Source organism: Falco naumanni, chromosome 8 (genome assembly GCF_017639655.2).
Source record: "Falco naumanni isolate bFalNau1 chromosome 8, bFalNau1.pat, whole genome shotgun sequence".
Classification (NCBI taxonomy): domain Eukaryota; kingdom Metazoa; phylum Chordata; class Aves; order Falconiformes; family Falconidae; genus Falco; species Falco naumanni.
Window position 1 is genome coordinate 46,233,756 of NC_054061.1, and position 17,254 is coordinate 46,251,009.

Sequence of the window (17,254 nt, forward strand, 5' to 3'; positions counted from 1 at the left end):
CTGGAATGACTGTACTATACATTATATCACCTTTAAGAGTATCTTTCTCAACACAGAGTTATGAGTAACAGGATGTTTATGCTGCTTACCTCACACGAGATCAAAACACTCCTAACATCACTGTAAACATTTTTAAGAAATAGATCATCACACAATGCATCTTTGTGTCAGAGGGAGTGTCAGAGAAAAGGGCTGGTATCATTGAGCAGCGAAACACAGCACCTTGCTCAGAGGGAATAGGGGGCAAACAGTTTGTGCTTTTTTCCCTCCATTTCATTTTCTCAGTTTATGCAGAAAGGCAATTTATTTTGTTTGCTGCTAATGCAAAGGTCTTGTTCTTTCTTTGTTTGTCTCCCTTTTCTCCGGATTAGAATCCTAGATACAGGATGTGGATGTAATTTCCCATTTTATATTTAAACATAAATGAGTAGGCTTTTTAAAATCATTCAGTTTCTAAAATCCATCAGTCCAGCAATTTATCAAAGACAGTATTTTTGCATTCTGTAATGGTCTAAAACAAGTGATGCAGCTAAAAGGAGGGAAATACTATTTACGTACCACGCCAATCCTAGCTTGCAGCGAGACAAGAACAGAAACTTTTTAGGCAATGGGGAAAAAAAACATAGACCTTAACTTCTGTCTTACAGGTAGCTGAGCACGCCCGTCAGACTTGCATTCATTACATGCAATCCACCGGTGGTATTAAATGGAATTGTAATAGCTCACGTTTGTACTTTGACGTATTAAGGTAGCCATAGGCAAGAATTAGATGAGGAAAACCTGGTTACCTGCGGTCCTGTTCCTCTGAAGTTGTCGGTGCGGCAGCGCACGCGTTCCTGAAGCTCATCCCAGCCCAGCGCGGGCAGACCTCCCTAAGCTAGGGAGTACTATCCTTTAAGCTCATTAATTGTAAGCTGGGGTATCACCAGGCCCTGCTGTCCAAAGTGGTTACAAATACTGCCCGCTCCCTGCTCTATTCTGTTTCCGCTATTAAAAGCAAAGTTCCTGGAAGCATGACTCCTTTTCCTTGCTTCAAGTAGTTTTGTACCTTTTGTACTTGTTACCATTTCCAATCAGCCTGCGCAGCTTCAGCTACAGTCTCTTTACCTCTGGATTAAAAATAATAAATATATTTGCATAAAGATTGCACAACACTCTTCTGATTAAGTATTCATTCCCAGATTAAATTGTTACAGGTGGTTTATTTAAGAACCTTTTCTCCCCTCCCACTTCTTCACCAGAAATGCATAGGAAAAGTGTGCTTGAAACTACATTGGCGTCATAAAAATGGTAATCGAAGAGGGATAGAGACTTTGAGCAAGGCTTAAAACAGTTACACAAATTGGATCAAGTTTATGTGTCTCATTATTCTATTGATAGCCATGTAATTAGATGATAACTAACCCCACATCTAGGACGTCAGAAACTTTTTTTGAAGATGGTTGCATTTTGCAGAATTATGAAGCCATCAGCATACAACCTGCATTCATTAGTTGTGCAGAGTACCTGTAATAAGGTATTTTGCAACACTAAAAATCCCATACTGCAGATTCAGGACAATCTTCCAGATCTAAATATGCATTTTGCAATGTATCTTTTTTCTAGGAGGATGTAAATGTCAAGATTTCATAAGCTTCTCCTATCTATTTTGGCTAAAGAAGCCAAGATACACACTGTGTAGAAATTCCCTTCCCGACTACTAAGTTCCTGAAAGTTTGCTATAGAGAGTTAACACAACCAAGGAGGAAGCTATATGCAGAAAGAAGGTCCACACTAATCTCTAAGCACTTTCAGGGGTTGATCAAACAAACAAAAATATTTTCAAGAAGAAGAAAGTGAAGAACAAGAAAGGTAATGATCTTAATTCCATGAAGAAAAAAAATAAAAGTCAACCTAAAATTAAAAGGAAGCTTACTATTAAAGGATATAAAACCTTGAAAATCCCAATTATTTCATGATACTGCCATCTGGACCCACCCTTACACACTGTTACACAAGACAGGGGTTAAATAAATCATTCCTATGTTACTGCTGATAATGATGGTTAAAAATAAAGGCTACTGTAACCCAGCCTTACACTCACTGCTCTGCAATGTAAATGAGTGCAGTTCAAATTATTTCTCTACTGAGAGAAGCAACAGGCAGCATATAAATGCAAACAACCTTCATTAGACACATTGTCATGAGTATATTAATCATGTCAAGAAGCATTGCTGAAATTTCCTTCAGTGCAATTTAACATACCTTACTTTATTAGGATGCACTTAATTTCACTATGTTTTCTCCTCATTATCATTTATGATGACCAATTAAAATGTTTGTGTCTGTCTCTAAGCAAATTACTTCTGTAATTCAGGTAGCTGAAATCACTGCTCATCCAACACTTGTGTCATCTCGTTCCATCAGTGAAGTATCTTTCTTTGCCCAGCCTCCATTAGCATTTTAAAGAGGAAAAAGCTTACTTGGATTGCATAGTTAGGTATAAAACCAGGTGTTTTTACAGCACATACAAACATTAAAAGTGGGTTGGTTCCACCCCCCCCCAGCCCCGTTGCCATGTTACACAGCCTTCGTGTTTTTTTCCTAGGCACGACAAGTGTAACTCATAGTCAGAAAAAGAACATAATGAAGTGCCAGAGGCCTTGGCCATTATTCCCATCTTGGATTCGAAGTTGGGTGCTGTTTTGCTTCAACTTCCTTTGCTCAACACGCAATAAATGCAAGTACACAGCAACTCTACCTCCTTTGTTTCCTCCAAAGCCTCTCTATCAGGGTTCTGTCAAAAGCTTTTCAAATGATGACAAACACAGAATGTGCCACTCCACATATGCTTCCAACATTCATAAATAAGCCCAAACCATTTTTAATATTCCGAAAATCAAGCACGAAGGCATGAGTTTTTCTCAACCTTTCACAACACAACTGTGAGCAGTCCACCTGACTATAGCTGTTTCTTTCCCGACTTCATGCCTATTAAGATACGGATACCTGGAAGTTAGCTGGAAATTCTGATTACACACACAGCACTTTCGCTGTGGAACTCGGGGCAACCAGAAGTGCCCGAGCAGCATCTGGGATCACCAAGCTATGTTTATGAACTCCTTTATCTGCAGATTACCTTGGGCTCCTGGAAGTAACGATACAAGGCTTGTTCCTCAGAAGCTGCTGGAGCTCAACTGCAGAGCAATGGAATTTGCCTTCTTTTCTAAAGAAACATATGCGTTCTCGTTTCCGTAACATTACTTTGACATTATAGTAATGACTTCCAGAAAAGTGCTGATCATTGCAAGGTGAAGAAATAAGTCTGAAGACAGTGCTGCCTTTTAGAACAATTATAATTTCATTAAAATAGGAACATAACTTAAAGATAGATTTTATTCTCTTTGATGATTTACTCATGCAAACTGCACATAAAAGGAAACAGTACAGTTTGTGAAACATGTCAAATGTAAAGACCCAAAATGCTAAGTACAGAAGTAGTGTGACATACGTCTCAAAATGGAATCCATGGTAGTACGACTAATAACTTTTCTCTATTTGCTGAACACAGATTTTAATGGTTCTTTTTCCAGCCCCACTGTTAAATTCATTAACTGTTTACACGTCTCCTATACACTTATGTAGACTTATTTTACAAGCGCAACAGTTTTGTTATAAAAAAACTCCACTTATATAAATATGATTTAAAAGCCTTTGTGTTTAGGAGGGCAAATTATAGTATAATCAATGAGGCCTTATCTAGTCCACCAAAACCACAATGAAAAGTGACCGTATAGCTTTCTTGCAGAATTCACATTTTGTGCCTTTGCAATTAATTTCCTTCTCACAAGAGGTCCATTGTATTTCACCACCCTGGAAACATTCAATAGCTGTTACAGCTTTTTATCTTGAAATTGGGAAAGTAAGACTTTTAAACACATGAGGTTATCAACTCAGCTTTCTTAGTTTTAAAATACAAAATATGTAGAATCCCTATTATTTTCATGCTTAAAGCCCTGCAATGATACATATATGACTTAGATACTTCTTTGTCCAGTTTTCATTATAGTATGGTTGTATATATATTGTAGAAATTATGATTTTCCTGTGGATCAATTACATTTTTTTGATTTAAAACTGAATCAAATAGAAACTTGATGGCACTGACACTTAAAAACACATAGTATAGTGTGGAGAAGGAAGAGCAAATGAACTACACAACCCATTATAAATGCATTAAATCTTTGTTATATACATAATGGAATCCTGCTTTACTGCCAGTTGCTACTATGCATCTGTTTTTGCTATTATACAAAGTTTTCCGACCTGAAAGCACACATCTACTTTTTTTAAACAACTTAATCTATTGTAAAATATTGTACTGTATTTTGAACATGAGTACAGAATCAAAATAGATAATGGCACATTTAAAAAACTCAATATCCTACAGATGATTGGATAATGAGAAAAAGTGTACCTACAATCATCTCATCAGAAACAAACTACATCATGGAATGTTAGTTATCCAAGTTCGCACAGTAAATAACATTTTAAAACTGCAATCACCTATCAGCCAGCATCACATTGAAGGCATCTTTAAACATTCAAGCAAAAGACTGCTGGCATTAACTACTGAACCATTCTCACGCACACACCACACACACCACATTATAATTACATTGTTTCCAAGATACGGTAGATACTGATTTTTTTTTTTTTTCCACAAGAAAGGTATCAAAATTTTTGCTACTAAAAGATGACAGTGCTTACACAAGAATTAAGTACAAGTTAGCTTGCAAATACAAGACAATGACAAAAAAAAGTCTTGAGTTGTCTGAAGAAGGATTTTAGGCTTTTCTGGCATCCAAAACCATGAGTAACCTCCTTAGTCTGCGACTCAAAAATCCACAAAATATCGACCTACTTTGGAATACCAAGTATTCCATATTTGATAACCCTGTATTTTACAATATGCTTACTGGTTTCAGCCTAGCAATAAAGGGTAGTTATAGATATCTATTCTGACTGGAGAAATAAAGCTCTCCTCCCCCCAGAATGAAAGTGTTGGAGGGGAAAAAAACCCACCTGACATCAATTTAAAACTAAAAAAAAAAAAAAAAATCAAATTATTTAGTAATGATCCTCACCTACGATAGGTATGTGCATAAGAGTACTGTATCTCATATACTGTACTGGCCCTATTAAACAAATTAAAAACCCCAACAGTTAAAAAGCCAACCAAAATGTTATACATAACAACAACCCAAACGTTTTTCTCCCAATGTTCTTCCTCTCATAATGTGCAAAACAACAAAAAGGCAAAAAGACTAAAAGCAAATTTACTGTTACTGTCTTTCTCTTGCCTAGTGCTTTATGACCTTGCTAACATTACAAAGTCAATAGGGACTATGCAGAACTTTGGTATAAAAATGTCACATAGTATTACTATCACAGTCTTGGGGATGACCTTTAGTAATTCACCCCAATGTTTGCTGAAATAATACCAAATTAAAAATGAAATAAACCACATAGTACTGTACACACACTTTACACATTAAGCACAAAAAATAACTAATGTAACTAATACTTTAAAAAAAAAAAATAAAGTCTTTTGCAAAGAGACTAGAACTGGTGTTCTGTCTCATCTTCACCTGCCAATCGTTAAAGCCAAATTTAAGTTGGATTTTTAAAAATGAGTAATTTTAAGCTACAATTTCTCCTAGATGGAGACTGGTCTTTTGTTGATTTCCCTTTAAAGTCACAAATGTATATCTAGAGAAACTGATGCAATGCAAGTTTTTAATCAACTTCCTGAAGGCTGTGACTGGGAGGGAGGTGCCACGACGATCTGGGAAAGCACCGGCTCTGTGCTCTGGTCCGCCATCTGGGTGAGAACGGAGGTGGCCACCGCTTCTGCCTTGGAAGTTGAGCTTACACCGTTGGACGTGCTGACAGAACTGTGCTGAATAGCTTCCGTGTGTGGACTGCTTGGCACTGATATGTCTTCTGAACTGTCATCTTTATCTGCAGCTGAAGAAAAAAAAAATTATTTATTTTCTTCCTTGGCATGCACATCACCATGTCCCAGGTAACAGCAATCATCCCGAAAATAATTAGAAATCATGGTGTAATGCAGCACAAATTGCAAAACAATCTCATTTTCATTTTTAGAAGAAAATACTACTTGGTAAGTGAAAAATACGGATGCCAGTATGGAATACGCAGGAAATGAACATTTTCAGATCTTCAAAGTTGTCATTAAAATTGTCCCATATCCTGCCTAGTAAAACAGATGGTGGGCGCCACGCATAACTCTAATGATGAATGCTTCTGTCAATAAGCAATATTTATAAATTAAAAATGCTACCAGATCTATTGGTGCTATATGACTTGGCTTCAGATTTTTAACATACACCATTTACTGTGATTGCTTAGTAATCAAATGAAAATAATTCTGCATTCAGTAATTAATATTTGTGATCATGAATATGATCTGAAAAAATATTCTGAACACCACTATATTAATTGGGCAATACTTCCAGAAGTTTTCAACCCAAACTCTTTTAACAGAGTGAAGTTCAGTAACTTCTTTAGTATACAAATGCCTCTCAGTAAGGTTTAAAATTATTAAATCTGATTTTAAAAATATCTTCAAGAATACTTCAGGTGTTCTCCACAAATCTGAGGCAAATTAGCCACACAATTGCATCATTTTTTCTCATGACAGCGCAAACAGATTAGAAAATAATTCTCATTGCGCAAAACTAGAATTTACAAAATGAGCATGATTTAAAATGTCTTTTTGCACAGACATCCTAGTGATGCTAAAATAATCCTTTTTTTCCAGAGTTGCAAAAGTTAGCCAAAGCATTATGCAAACGCTGTCAAGCTAAAAGCTGAGTTAAAGACTAAAAAAAAAACTAAGAAAAGAAAATAAGCCTACTGTTTTTCACTCAACACTAAAACTACGAAATCAACTTTAATTATAACTTGTTTGTATCACTTTGTGCTACTTAGTGTTTTCAAGCATTTTTCACACTAGTTTTATACCCCGACTTAAACCCAGTATACAGGCAGGATACTGGAAGTCCCTTTTAAAACACTCCTGGCTATTGTGTAACATAACAGTATAGAAAGACACACACAAACAGCCAGAAGCAGCATGAACTACAGCAATGGAAGAAAGCTTGATTTCCTCTAGACTCGTCCTTGCAATCCCTTTCAAATTTGCTTGAGATCGGCCTACAAATTCCAAAGTTACCCAGGTGAGGGAGGAGAAGGGATGGGAAAGGATGACACCAACACCAAAAGATGAACACCACTGGTAACGTAGCCTTGTTTCCATAGAAAACCAGGCCAACAGTAGCAACTAAAAGGAACACTAAGCATGAACAAACAATGACAAAATGAAGTTTATGAAGTACTGAGTTTTATAAGACATACGAGCTATGGGGTAAGAAAATTCAGTAAATTAGCAAGTCAAGACCCCAGTACCAAGATCTTTGAGCAACCCCATGCATACTAATAACACACTCCTCTTAAAAGCCTAAAACCAACAGTTCTGTTATTGACCGCTTCTGGAAAAGAACGGTAAGGTCAAAAAGGATGGACAAGCAAGCAGAACTGCTGCATTTCTTTCTAAGAAATACTGCCCACATGAACTAGGCAGCAATTTCTCTTATACCTGTACTACAAGAGATGGACATAATTGTTTGAAAGTATCATGATGTTCTTATCCACGAGGTCAACTATTTTACAGATACTGCATTTTTTTCAAAAACAGATCTTTCAAGCATTAAAGAAGACATAGACAGGTGATGTTGAGCAAGGTCTGCTGACAATTACCACATATCCTAAGGTTATGCGGTAACTGTATACAGCAAGGAGAAGAAAATGAAAATACTTCTGGAAAGACATTCGTGATCCTTAATAGGATTTGCCCATTCAAGAACAGAAAGAACACGGATAAGTGCCAATTCAGTTAACACTATTCAACAGGATTTCATCTTTGCTACAGCTCTATCAAGACCTACAAGATCTCATATAAAAACAAGTAAGAAGGAACACATGCAAACTTTGTCAAAAACAGAAACTCTAGTGCTACTTCCTGAAAAATATGGCGCTACTAATTATGAGTGTACATATTCTTTCCCTCAGACAGAATGAAATGGCAGCAAGTGGGACAACACGTATCAAATACAGTCTCCCCGCTGTAGCACCTGCTCCTTCTCTTCAGAGATGCTGTTACTCTCCTATGAATCTCAGCCTTCCTGTTTTGCTTCTTTTGCTGGTCCCTGATTTCCTGTTTGCCAAATCCTCCTTATTCTCAAGAAAAAGGGTTAGTTTTGAATGCTACAAGATAAGAGAGCATTTTGAATGCTACAAGATAAGCAGAGGTAATAGAGGAAGTAAGGTAGATCATTATCTTTCAGCCAGAGAAGGAAGGTCTTTCATTGTTCTCTATCCCTTAACTTAATGTTGATAACACTGCTCAAAAGAAATGTCTGTAATAGTATCACAGTGGTAAAGAATGTGAGAAAGGCTTGATTTTCTGAATGTGATGGGCTCAGGAAGACCACATATGCAATGGAAGCAACAGTTATGAGAATACTTACGATCACCAATGTAAATTAGAAGTTTTTGTATCACTGAGCAGATAAACATACTGTGCCGAAGAGACAAAAGCATTCAGGTATTTCCAGATGCCGGGGCGCCAGTGGGGCAGCTTACAGCAGAAAAGTGTTTGTATAAGATACAGACTTAACACTAGTTTATAGTAACAAATTTGGCTGGAAGAGTAAATCCTTGCAGTAACTACGACATAGTATTTAGAAATGAGGTGCCACCTTTAAGAGTAGCTATGTAGATTTCCTTCAATATCCTTCCTTATGTAGCCCTAACTTTACAGGAATAGTGACCAAAACCTGAACACAGAACTCCATTTGAAGAATTAAAACCAAACAAGAAAGTCTACTCAATGAATACAGAAGATACTTATAAGCCTGAAGAGTGGGAACAGAGTACAAAGGCTTTTAGAAGAACACAGGAAAGCAATGTTTGAATTCCAACAGATTTTTTTCTTAGTTGACCAGAGAATTGCCAGGCACAGGCCTGTGGTTTCAATAGTGCAGCTGATACATACCAGAATCATAGTGTAGCTAAAAATGTAGAAAAAAGCCTAGGCATTTTAGCTTTTTAATGGCTCCCTCAGCTTTGCCTCAAACCAAGGAAAATGCAGCCCAAATTAGAAATGAGTCTACAAAAGTAACATGTGCTGTTACATTAGAAGGCTGAAAATTTACAGACCTAAATCACATGAATTTTCCTGTAGGCTACATAGTTTCTAGACAGGCTGCATCATGAGGAGGAGTGAGCCATTTTGGTAATGAAATGCAACATGGGCTAGACTGAGCTATAGAAAAGATTTGAAAAATACCAAGCAAAGCACAGAGGAGGTTTTTGAGGATGCACTAAAAAGTATTCTTTTAGAATAGTGAAACATTGCTGCTACTTGCTTCTTAGCATTGCTTACCAATAGCTTTCAGCAAGGTTAGGAAACAGAGCGATTTCGGTCTTCAGAAGAAAAAAACCCAGCAAAACCAAAATGGGAACAAGTATGCAAGATTGGTGACAGGTGATCGATCCAGAACTCCTTTTAGTCCCGGTAATCACTAGAAAGGAAGCCTCATGGTAATTATCATCAGGCCATTCATTCATGGGCTACAGAAGGACTCAAGTCTAGAAATGCTCCTCCTTTCCAGTGAGCTGGCCTTTGTGAATCTCCCCTGCAGTTGCTGAAGGACTGTCACCTGTCCTGAACAGGCTGTAGGAACACAGTGGTTTGAGCGGTTCAAATGATTCGAGGTCTGAAACTGGTTAGTCACTTTCTACCACTTATTTAAATCTAACTAGAGAAAGAACACAAACCCCACCATTTAACACCACCTAGACTGCAGACTCTATTTCTATTCAGTTTTGTACAGATGTTCCTGAATATTATGATGTCCTTTTGAAAAATATGAAAAAATACCTAAAACACACTTTTCAATTTTTATTTTTTTTTATCACTCAACACATCTTCATCTCTTAAGTTTTCACCTTTTTCCTGCTCCAAGTCCAGAAAAAGCCTGAGAAAATATAGGAGTATTGCAGAAGACTTTTAGAAATAATTTGATAGAAAGAGCTAAAATGAAAACTAAATGAACAGCACTTGGATTTCTCTCATACACAGTACTTCCCCACCCCACCTAATGTTTAAAGACACATTCAGAACCAATAGCATCCTTTCTTGGGAAATAAAAAAAGTTTAAGCTGTCTGAAAACTCAAACATTGCAAGAAAATTCATCCATCCTTCCTCAAAGCGCAATAACCATATTTCTGCTTTCTCCATGTCCTGACGACACCCTCTTTTGAAGCAGGCATGAGACTTTTTAAATAAGGAAAATATGATCCCAAGAACAATCTTAGAAGAAAGGGTTATCTGTCATGCTTTTCATTTGGCCCAAGATAAGAGATGTGCCTGGGAAAGATACGTGAAAGTAAGTGCCAAAAAAACCCTGAAAAGAAATAGATTATTTGTGCCTATTTAAGTGCATAATACATGAAACCCCATTAAACTGTGGATGTAGCTGTTAAAACACAGTCTGCATGGTCTAAACTAGCACTGTCTCAGCAGTGCACAATATTCAGCACTGCAGGAGCTCTGTAAGCTGGTGTCTTCAATTTCTTCCACAGAGACAGACTGTTAAACCACTCGATACATTTTTGAAGCAATTCAACTTAAGATTACTTGATGAACATAATATGTTTATTTAAAAATACTTTCTATGAACACCATTTTCATGAACATATTAACTGAAACCATTTTTTCCTCTCATAAATTGTACTGTGGGTATGTCACTTAGTCAACATGCCTTCCTAACAATGTTTGCATGGAGATAATGTGACAAAATCCTTTCAGAGGGATGGCATTACAGCCATCACTCATTTTAAGTTTTACTTTGAAGAGACTTTTCAAAAAACTAGGTGAGCTATGCTTCCAGTCTCCTTGCTTATTCTTATTTTTTTCTAAAATGTAGGCTTTCTCCACTGATTAGTATTTTAGTTCTCATTTATTTTGCATAGTAATTTAAGAACACATTATAGTCCTTGTCTGAGGGCAGAAAATAAGCATTACTAAACAGACCATTTGTTAATTTTTCAAAGAAGAAATTCTTAGCATGTAATTAGTTTGCCTGTTTAAAACATGTTTAAATATTTTTCATACCAATGCAGGAACACGCATCCTCAAAACATCAAAATTCAAGAAACCTACAGTTTTTTGGGTTTTTTTTGAAAAACCTTGCATGCATAATGTTATCCCCTAGTAGCTTCCGTATGAAATTATGTTGTTCTGTCAGATGGGAGCCATAATGGCCTCATCCCTGCAGCAATCATTGTTAATATAAATCCCAAACATATTTCTATACTGTTCCAATTTACTCCAAGATGCTATTTTCCGTCTTGTCAAAATGACTGGAGATCAAAGGACCAAGATTTATAAGCTCAAAACTGACAAAATCAGTATTCTAAATATATATGGCAATAGAGAGTTGCTAAATCTCCTGAATCTTTTAAATTAAAAAATATTGCCCATTCTGATGAAATTGCTTACAATGACTACAAGTAAAGATGGTGGCCATTAAGTTTTATCGCAAGCACCTGAGGATCTGTTTGCATGCAATACAAAATGTTCCTTTATTCTCCTGAATTACTGACACTGGCAAATTAAAATGAAGTGGCTACATATGGCAGAAACAATCTTCACATTTACAAATATCCTGAAATATCACTAAATCATAAAAACGAAAGCTGTGGGTTATATATTATGAATGTTGCCTAATGCATTCCCAGCTCAGTTATTTGTAACAAATTTGTGTACAATGGACAAAATTGGCCATTTATTCTACAGCAGCAGCAGCTGGTTCTGGCACTGTGTATCATATCCAAAAAGGAAGTTACAAGTCAGGAAAGCGTAATTAACCTTTAAAATGCTGGAAGGATGAAAGATCAAATAAGCAACTGTAAGTAAAAATATGTACTAGAAAAAAATTCTACTGAAACTCAGTATTTTCTTCAGTATTAGAACTGAATTAAAATACCCTCTTTACAGAAAAGTAGTTGCTTAATGTGGAAACCAAAACAATCTAGAAGACGTACAGTAGGAGCTGTGAACCTGCATCTGATTATTTTAACGGCTTGACTGATCCTGGATGTTATGGTAAATGAGGACAGCTGTTATATTACCTCTACTGAAACTCATTATGAGGAAGAAAAAAAACCCACAAGGACCTTTCACTGTACTAGGCCAAGCTAAAAGTATAAAAAATGGTTTATCATATGCTCCTAATACTTTAATTATATTTTCCAAAGCAGGTGTAGTAACCGATAAGTCTTTAAATGCTAATTATCGTATGCATTTATTAAACCAACATAGAACCTTCAATGTTATGCAACACTCCAACTGAAAGGACGTAAAAATATATTTCTAAATATTACATATTCATTCCTGCCTTCCAATAACCTTCCGAGTTTTTTTTTTTTTATTAAAATCTTTAATGTAATATTAGAACTGCACTACTCAATTTTAATGTTCATTCAGTTCACTCTGGCAGTATTTCACCGATGCAGCCTAAGGCTATAGGTAATGGAACATTACTCACTATGATAGCCAGATTTCTTCTGCATGGCGGTTACAGGGCAATCTTTATGAGCCAGAAGAAGCTGTTTCAGCTGTGCCACTTCATTTCTCAGCAGGGTGACTTCATTCTAAAGGAGAAGAAAGTTATATACTTTACCAGGCTCAAACTACACACGTTTTGAAGGTAAGTATTAAGTTTTATAGGATTTTCAGTTGTTCATTTAGGGTTAGATAAAATACAAGAAGTTTCCATTTGGTATATAATGCAAAAATGTATACATTACTTTAACCTCACCGTACATAAGTATTAGCTGAAACCTGCCTCACTTTATTTTATGATTTCTTCAACTAAGAAATCCTTTTTTTGAAAATACATGTTTTCCTGTTTGCAGATGCAAAGTCTACGTATAGTCTCATACTCACGATCCAGCTCCTGTATGACTCTTCTGCAAGGTTTTGTGATTAATTCTGATCAAAGAAAACCTACATTTACCTACCCACATTTTAACAGATGTCACAGCCAACATTAAAAAAAAAAACCACCAAAAAACAAGCAACCCCCTCCCAAGTCAATGCAGAATGATTTTTGGTGACTATATTTGTACTTGTACTTATACTTTGAAAATCTCATGTACTAGAAAATAATTTAGTAAGTGTTTGTTGATTTCCATATTAATTTTCTCCTTGGCAACCATACATAAACGTGTTGTATGAAGGAATCATTAATAATAATGACAAGATCCCGAAACGTCAGCTTATGTCACTAAAGCAGAGTGTAATCTAGGAGACAGCACCCGCAGAATCTAGTGACTAGGTTAATTTCCAGGCTGTGCCTTTCCACTATTGGGTGACCTTGAGCAAGGTCATTTTACTTCTTTGTGCTTCAGTTTCCCCATTTGTAAAATGGAGGACAGCGATACTTACCTTCCCTGTGAAGCAGTTTGATGTCTGTAGATGAGAAGCACTACATAATCACATTATATGTGACAATCCAAATTAAGAATGGTATGGCATTTTGATAGACCCATTTTCACTTTAAACAGTAGAAAAATGTTTATGTATCTACAGAATCAAGTCCTCTGTAATGCTTTGTGACCCCCATATCTTGTCACACGATGTATTTTTCATGGGTTATTTTATTTTAAATATAAATCCTTTCCATTGATACTTGAAGTTACTTAAACTATAAGAACCTTTGCACAATAGCATAATATACCACACACGACACAACTGTTTGGTAAATGCGTATTTTTAGGCATTCGGGAGCAAGTTAAAGAAAAAACAAACACAGGAAAATTGGATTGCAACTAAAATTATTTGGGAAAAAAAAAACACGAGAAAGTCAAGCTATGTACTTGCAAGCTAGAAATGAGGCAATACAGTCAGAGACGAGATTACTTATAACTAAAAGGATTCCAAAGTAAAGAAAACAATTTTTTAAGAACAGAATTTATTAGGTTTCATTACCCTAGGTAACGCAGTTTATAAACACCATAAATAAAATACCAGATTTTTAAAAGAAAAGCTCATCTTTATGTCCTCTCCATTTAGAAAACAAAAAAATGTAAGCCTTTATACTTGCAAAATCCTCTTAAACTATTAAGGGCTCCTTTTCTATTCAGTTATTTTATTGTGTCAAATGTCTCTTTTAGAAAAACAAAGGCAAGAGCTGAAAGACAGCCAAAGTTCTGACTTCACAGCCGTTTCTAATGAAAGAAAAATGTAGCTGCAAACAAAAAAGGTTGCAACAAAAAAACCCCAACCAAAATCCCCACAAATTCTCTACCAGCTGGCGTTACATGTCCTGAAATCTTGGGCTGTTAAGAAAGCACACTACTTCTGCCTCCAGCTCTCAGCCTGCTCTTAGTTCACCATGTTATTTACAGAGGAGCCACAAATCCGGATGCCAAGCAGGCAGCTGCACAGAACTGACATAGCTGGGGAAAAAAAACCCTGAAGCGCTGATGCAGTTCTGAGACTTCTTGATAATCTACAGAAGCAGCAATGTCCAAGAATATGAAACATACTTCTGGTAGTTTAAAGGAATGTTGACAAAATAAGTGATCGAATCAGGAAAAGGTTTTCAGAGATTCTCTACCGTCATCTCTCACATTTTAAGGAAGAATTTTATACTCAAACAGCACATACAAGTATGAAGTCACTGTTTATCAGTGTAAGTAAAACTAACATTTATGGAAAATATTTGAAAAGGCAAGTTTATAGATTAATGTCAGCTGTATTATAAATAGTAAGAATTGTGCTAATAGAAATAGAAAAAGGAAATGTATTATCTTACATTAAAGCGGATTTGAAAAACAAATGGAACAGCATTCCTATACTAAAAAAAACAGTTGAGGTATTCTCACTGAACACATAACTACCGTTGTTAATGGCATGAACACTGTGTGCCAACAGTGCTACATGCAACGCACAAATCATTCCCCAAAGTAGAACAGAGTATGTCTTCTAGACACATGGTAAGTGGAAAGTCACGGAAAAGCAATCCATGGTTATCATTTACTTATCACCAGTAAGAACCACTTCTAACTGGTAATAAAGGGGGGTTGTTAGAACCAGCTCCTATATACATTGTAGTTTCTTATGTATATGACAATAGCAAGTCTTTCCATCTCATTCAAGACATGTTAACGTGTGGGCAGTCATTTAACATGTGGTTAACATGCTGAAAACAGGTTAACAAGAAACACATGGAGTAAACACTTCAACAGTTGGCATAAAAAAAATAATTTAATGTTTTCCCACTGGAAAGGTCCTCCTCGTTAATATGATCTCAAGTCAAGTGTAGGCATCAACATTTCATTAAATAAGCATGAAATACACCTCACATGCTGTCTAGAAGAATTTTTATGTTCCCACATTTCAGAACACACTAACATTAGAAAGCAGGTTTCTGGAGAAAGGTGTATCTATTTTTACTTGCACTCCATTCTTCAAAAGATACTTTCCCTTCTGTGTTCTTACGAAGGCCTACTATGCAGCATACAGTATGTTCTGCACCTGCCTATTTCTCCCTGGATCCAAAATGGGTATGTAATAGTGGACCAGACTAACCCCTACTCAGCAAGGTGTGGGACAGTATTTTTGAGGTATATTTACCAAAACTATCATCAGAGACAGGTATATGTGACTTATGGGGAATAGGAGATTGTCTGTGGCTGAGTTAAACACTGCTCTTCCCATTTCTTTTTGGACAACTTCAACAAGATACCCCTATATGGGAAAGGACCTTTACTTATGGGCGTTTCTTTCGTAATTTAGCTTCCGCAGCATTTGTACAAACTACCACTTAATTGCTGATCCTTTAAAACCTAAAATGACCTTGTGAGGAAGGCAGGCTCTTCTACTAATACTTTGCCCTCTAAGGTTATTAAAGCAACAGGGACCACATACCTACCCTATAATGAACTCTGGCATCTGATCCTGCCATATGACGGAGCCGCCAGTGGGGACACTGTCAATACTTCCTTAACACGCTATATAGCACACTGTACCCTGCAGGACTGTGCAAGGCACAGAGGCAACACAACGTGGTATATAAAATTTAAGATCAATAAACAAGTCAACACATTAGTAGAAAACACAGTCCACAAAACCAAAACTGTAAATAAACTTTAAAAGGTTGGAAGCATGAAAAAATACCGTACATAGCAGAGCCTACAATAAAGACAGCCAAACTAACCTAAATATGTTACTGGCATGATGTAACAGATGGCAATTCTCCCTTAAGCAAAAATTTGAGAAGTATTGCTTAAAAGGGAAATCACATTCAAACATTTAAAAGAAAAAAGTAGGAAGAACTTAATCTACAGAAAGCTGAAAACTACAGAACAAAATACATATATCAACCAACTAAACCTCTTTAAAATCTGTATGTATTGTCAGAGCTTCGAGTCCTAAACCCCATGACACTGACACTAGAAGCTTTGACAAACATTACAAGAAAGCTACTAACGGTGTTGAAAGAAGTCAGAATTATTACGTGAAGCAATCCAATGTAGACATTTTGGTATTAACCTGCTTTTGGAAATGTGACATCTTGGTAAATTCAGCTGAGCAGGTCATTTAGATATTAAAACAAAATATGAACTACTAAACCCTAACACTCAGTCTATAAAACTGTACTAAGGCAAAACTCCAATCTTATTAAATTTACTATTAAATATAAAATAAGTAATCATGGGTCATTACTGCCCACTATGCTGATCAGCTGTGTTAGCCTGTCAAGTGAAGAATTATTATGGAAATACAGGATTGATTAATGTTTTCACATAAAGTACAGTTTAATTATTTCTCTGACATTCAATTTTCTTTACAAGTCATTCTGTTCTTCACAGTTAACGGTTTTGCTTTTGGCAGCCCCTAAGAAAATTTTCCTTGAATTCACTATTACTGAGTTAACTCTTAGAAATCTGGAAATCTTTTGGTTATGGTACTTACATAGTTTTTGGTTCTAAACATTAGTATGTATAAGTTAAAGGCAGCTCACATAATACCAAAATTTACTTCAACTAAAAAAGCTGAAATACAGCCAATTTTTTTGGTTGTTCTTCTCCCTGTAGATCTACCTTCACTTG

General features: G+C 36.2%; 1 protein-coding gene across 4 annotated transcripts in view; it reads right to left on the reverse strand.

Annotated features, from left to right (window-relative positions):
- Window positions 1–3,317: 3,317 nt before the first annotated feature.
- The window catches only part of ATF2 (activating transcription factor 2), a 52,046-nt gene continuing 38,109 nt past the window's right edge, over window positions 3,318–17,254 (reverse strand). For all 4 annotated transcript variants that reach the window (XM_040602913.1, XM_040602912.1, XM_040602910.1 and 1 more), the window contains 2 exons: window positions 12,682–12,787; window positions 3,318–6,009 (listed from right to left, as the gene is read on the reverse strand). In XM_040602913.1, coding sequence (XP_040458847.1) covers window positions 5,783–6,009; window positions 12,682–12,787 — 333 coding nt within the window. In that variant the 3' untranslated portion in view covers window positions 3,318–5,782. The remainder of the gene's footprint in view (window positions 6,010–12,681; window positions 12,788–17,254) is intronic.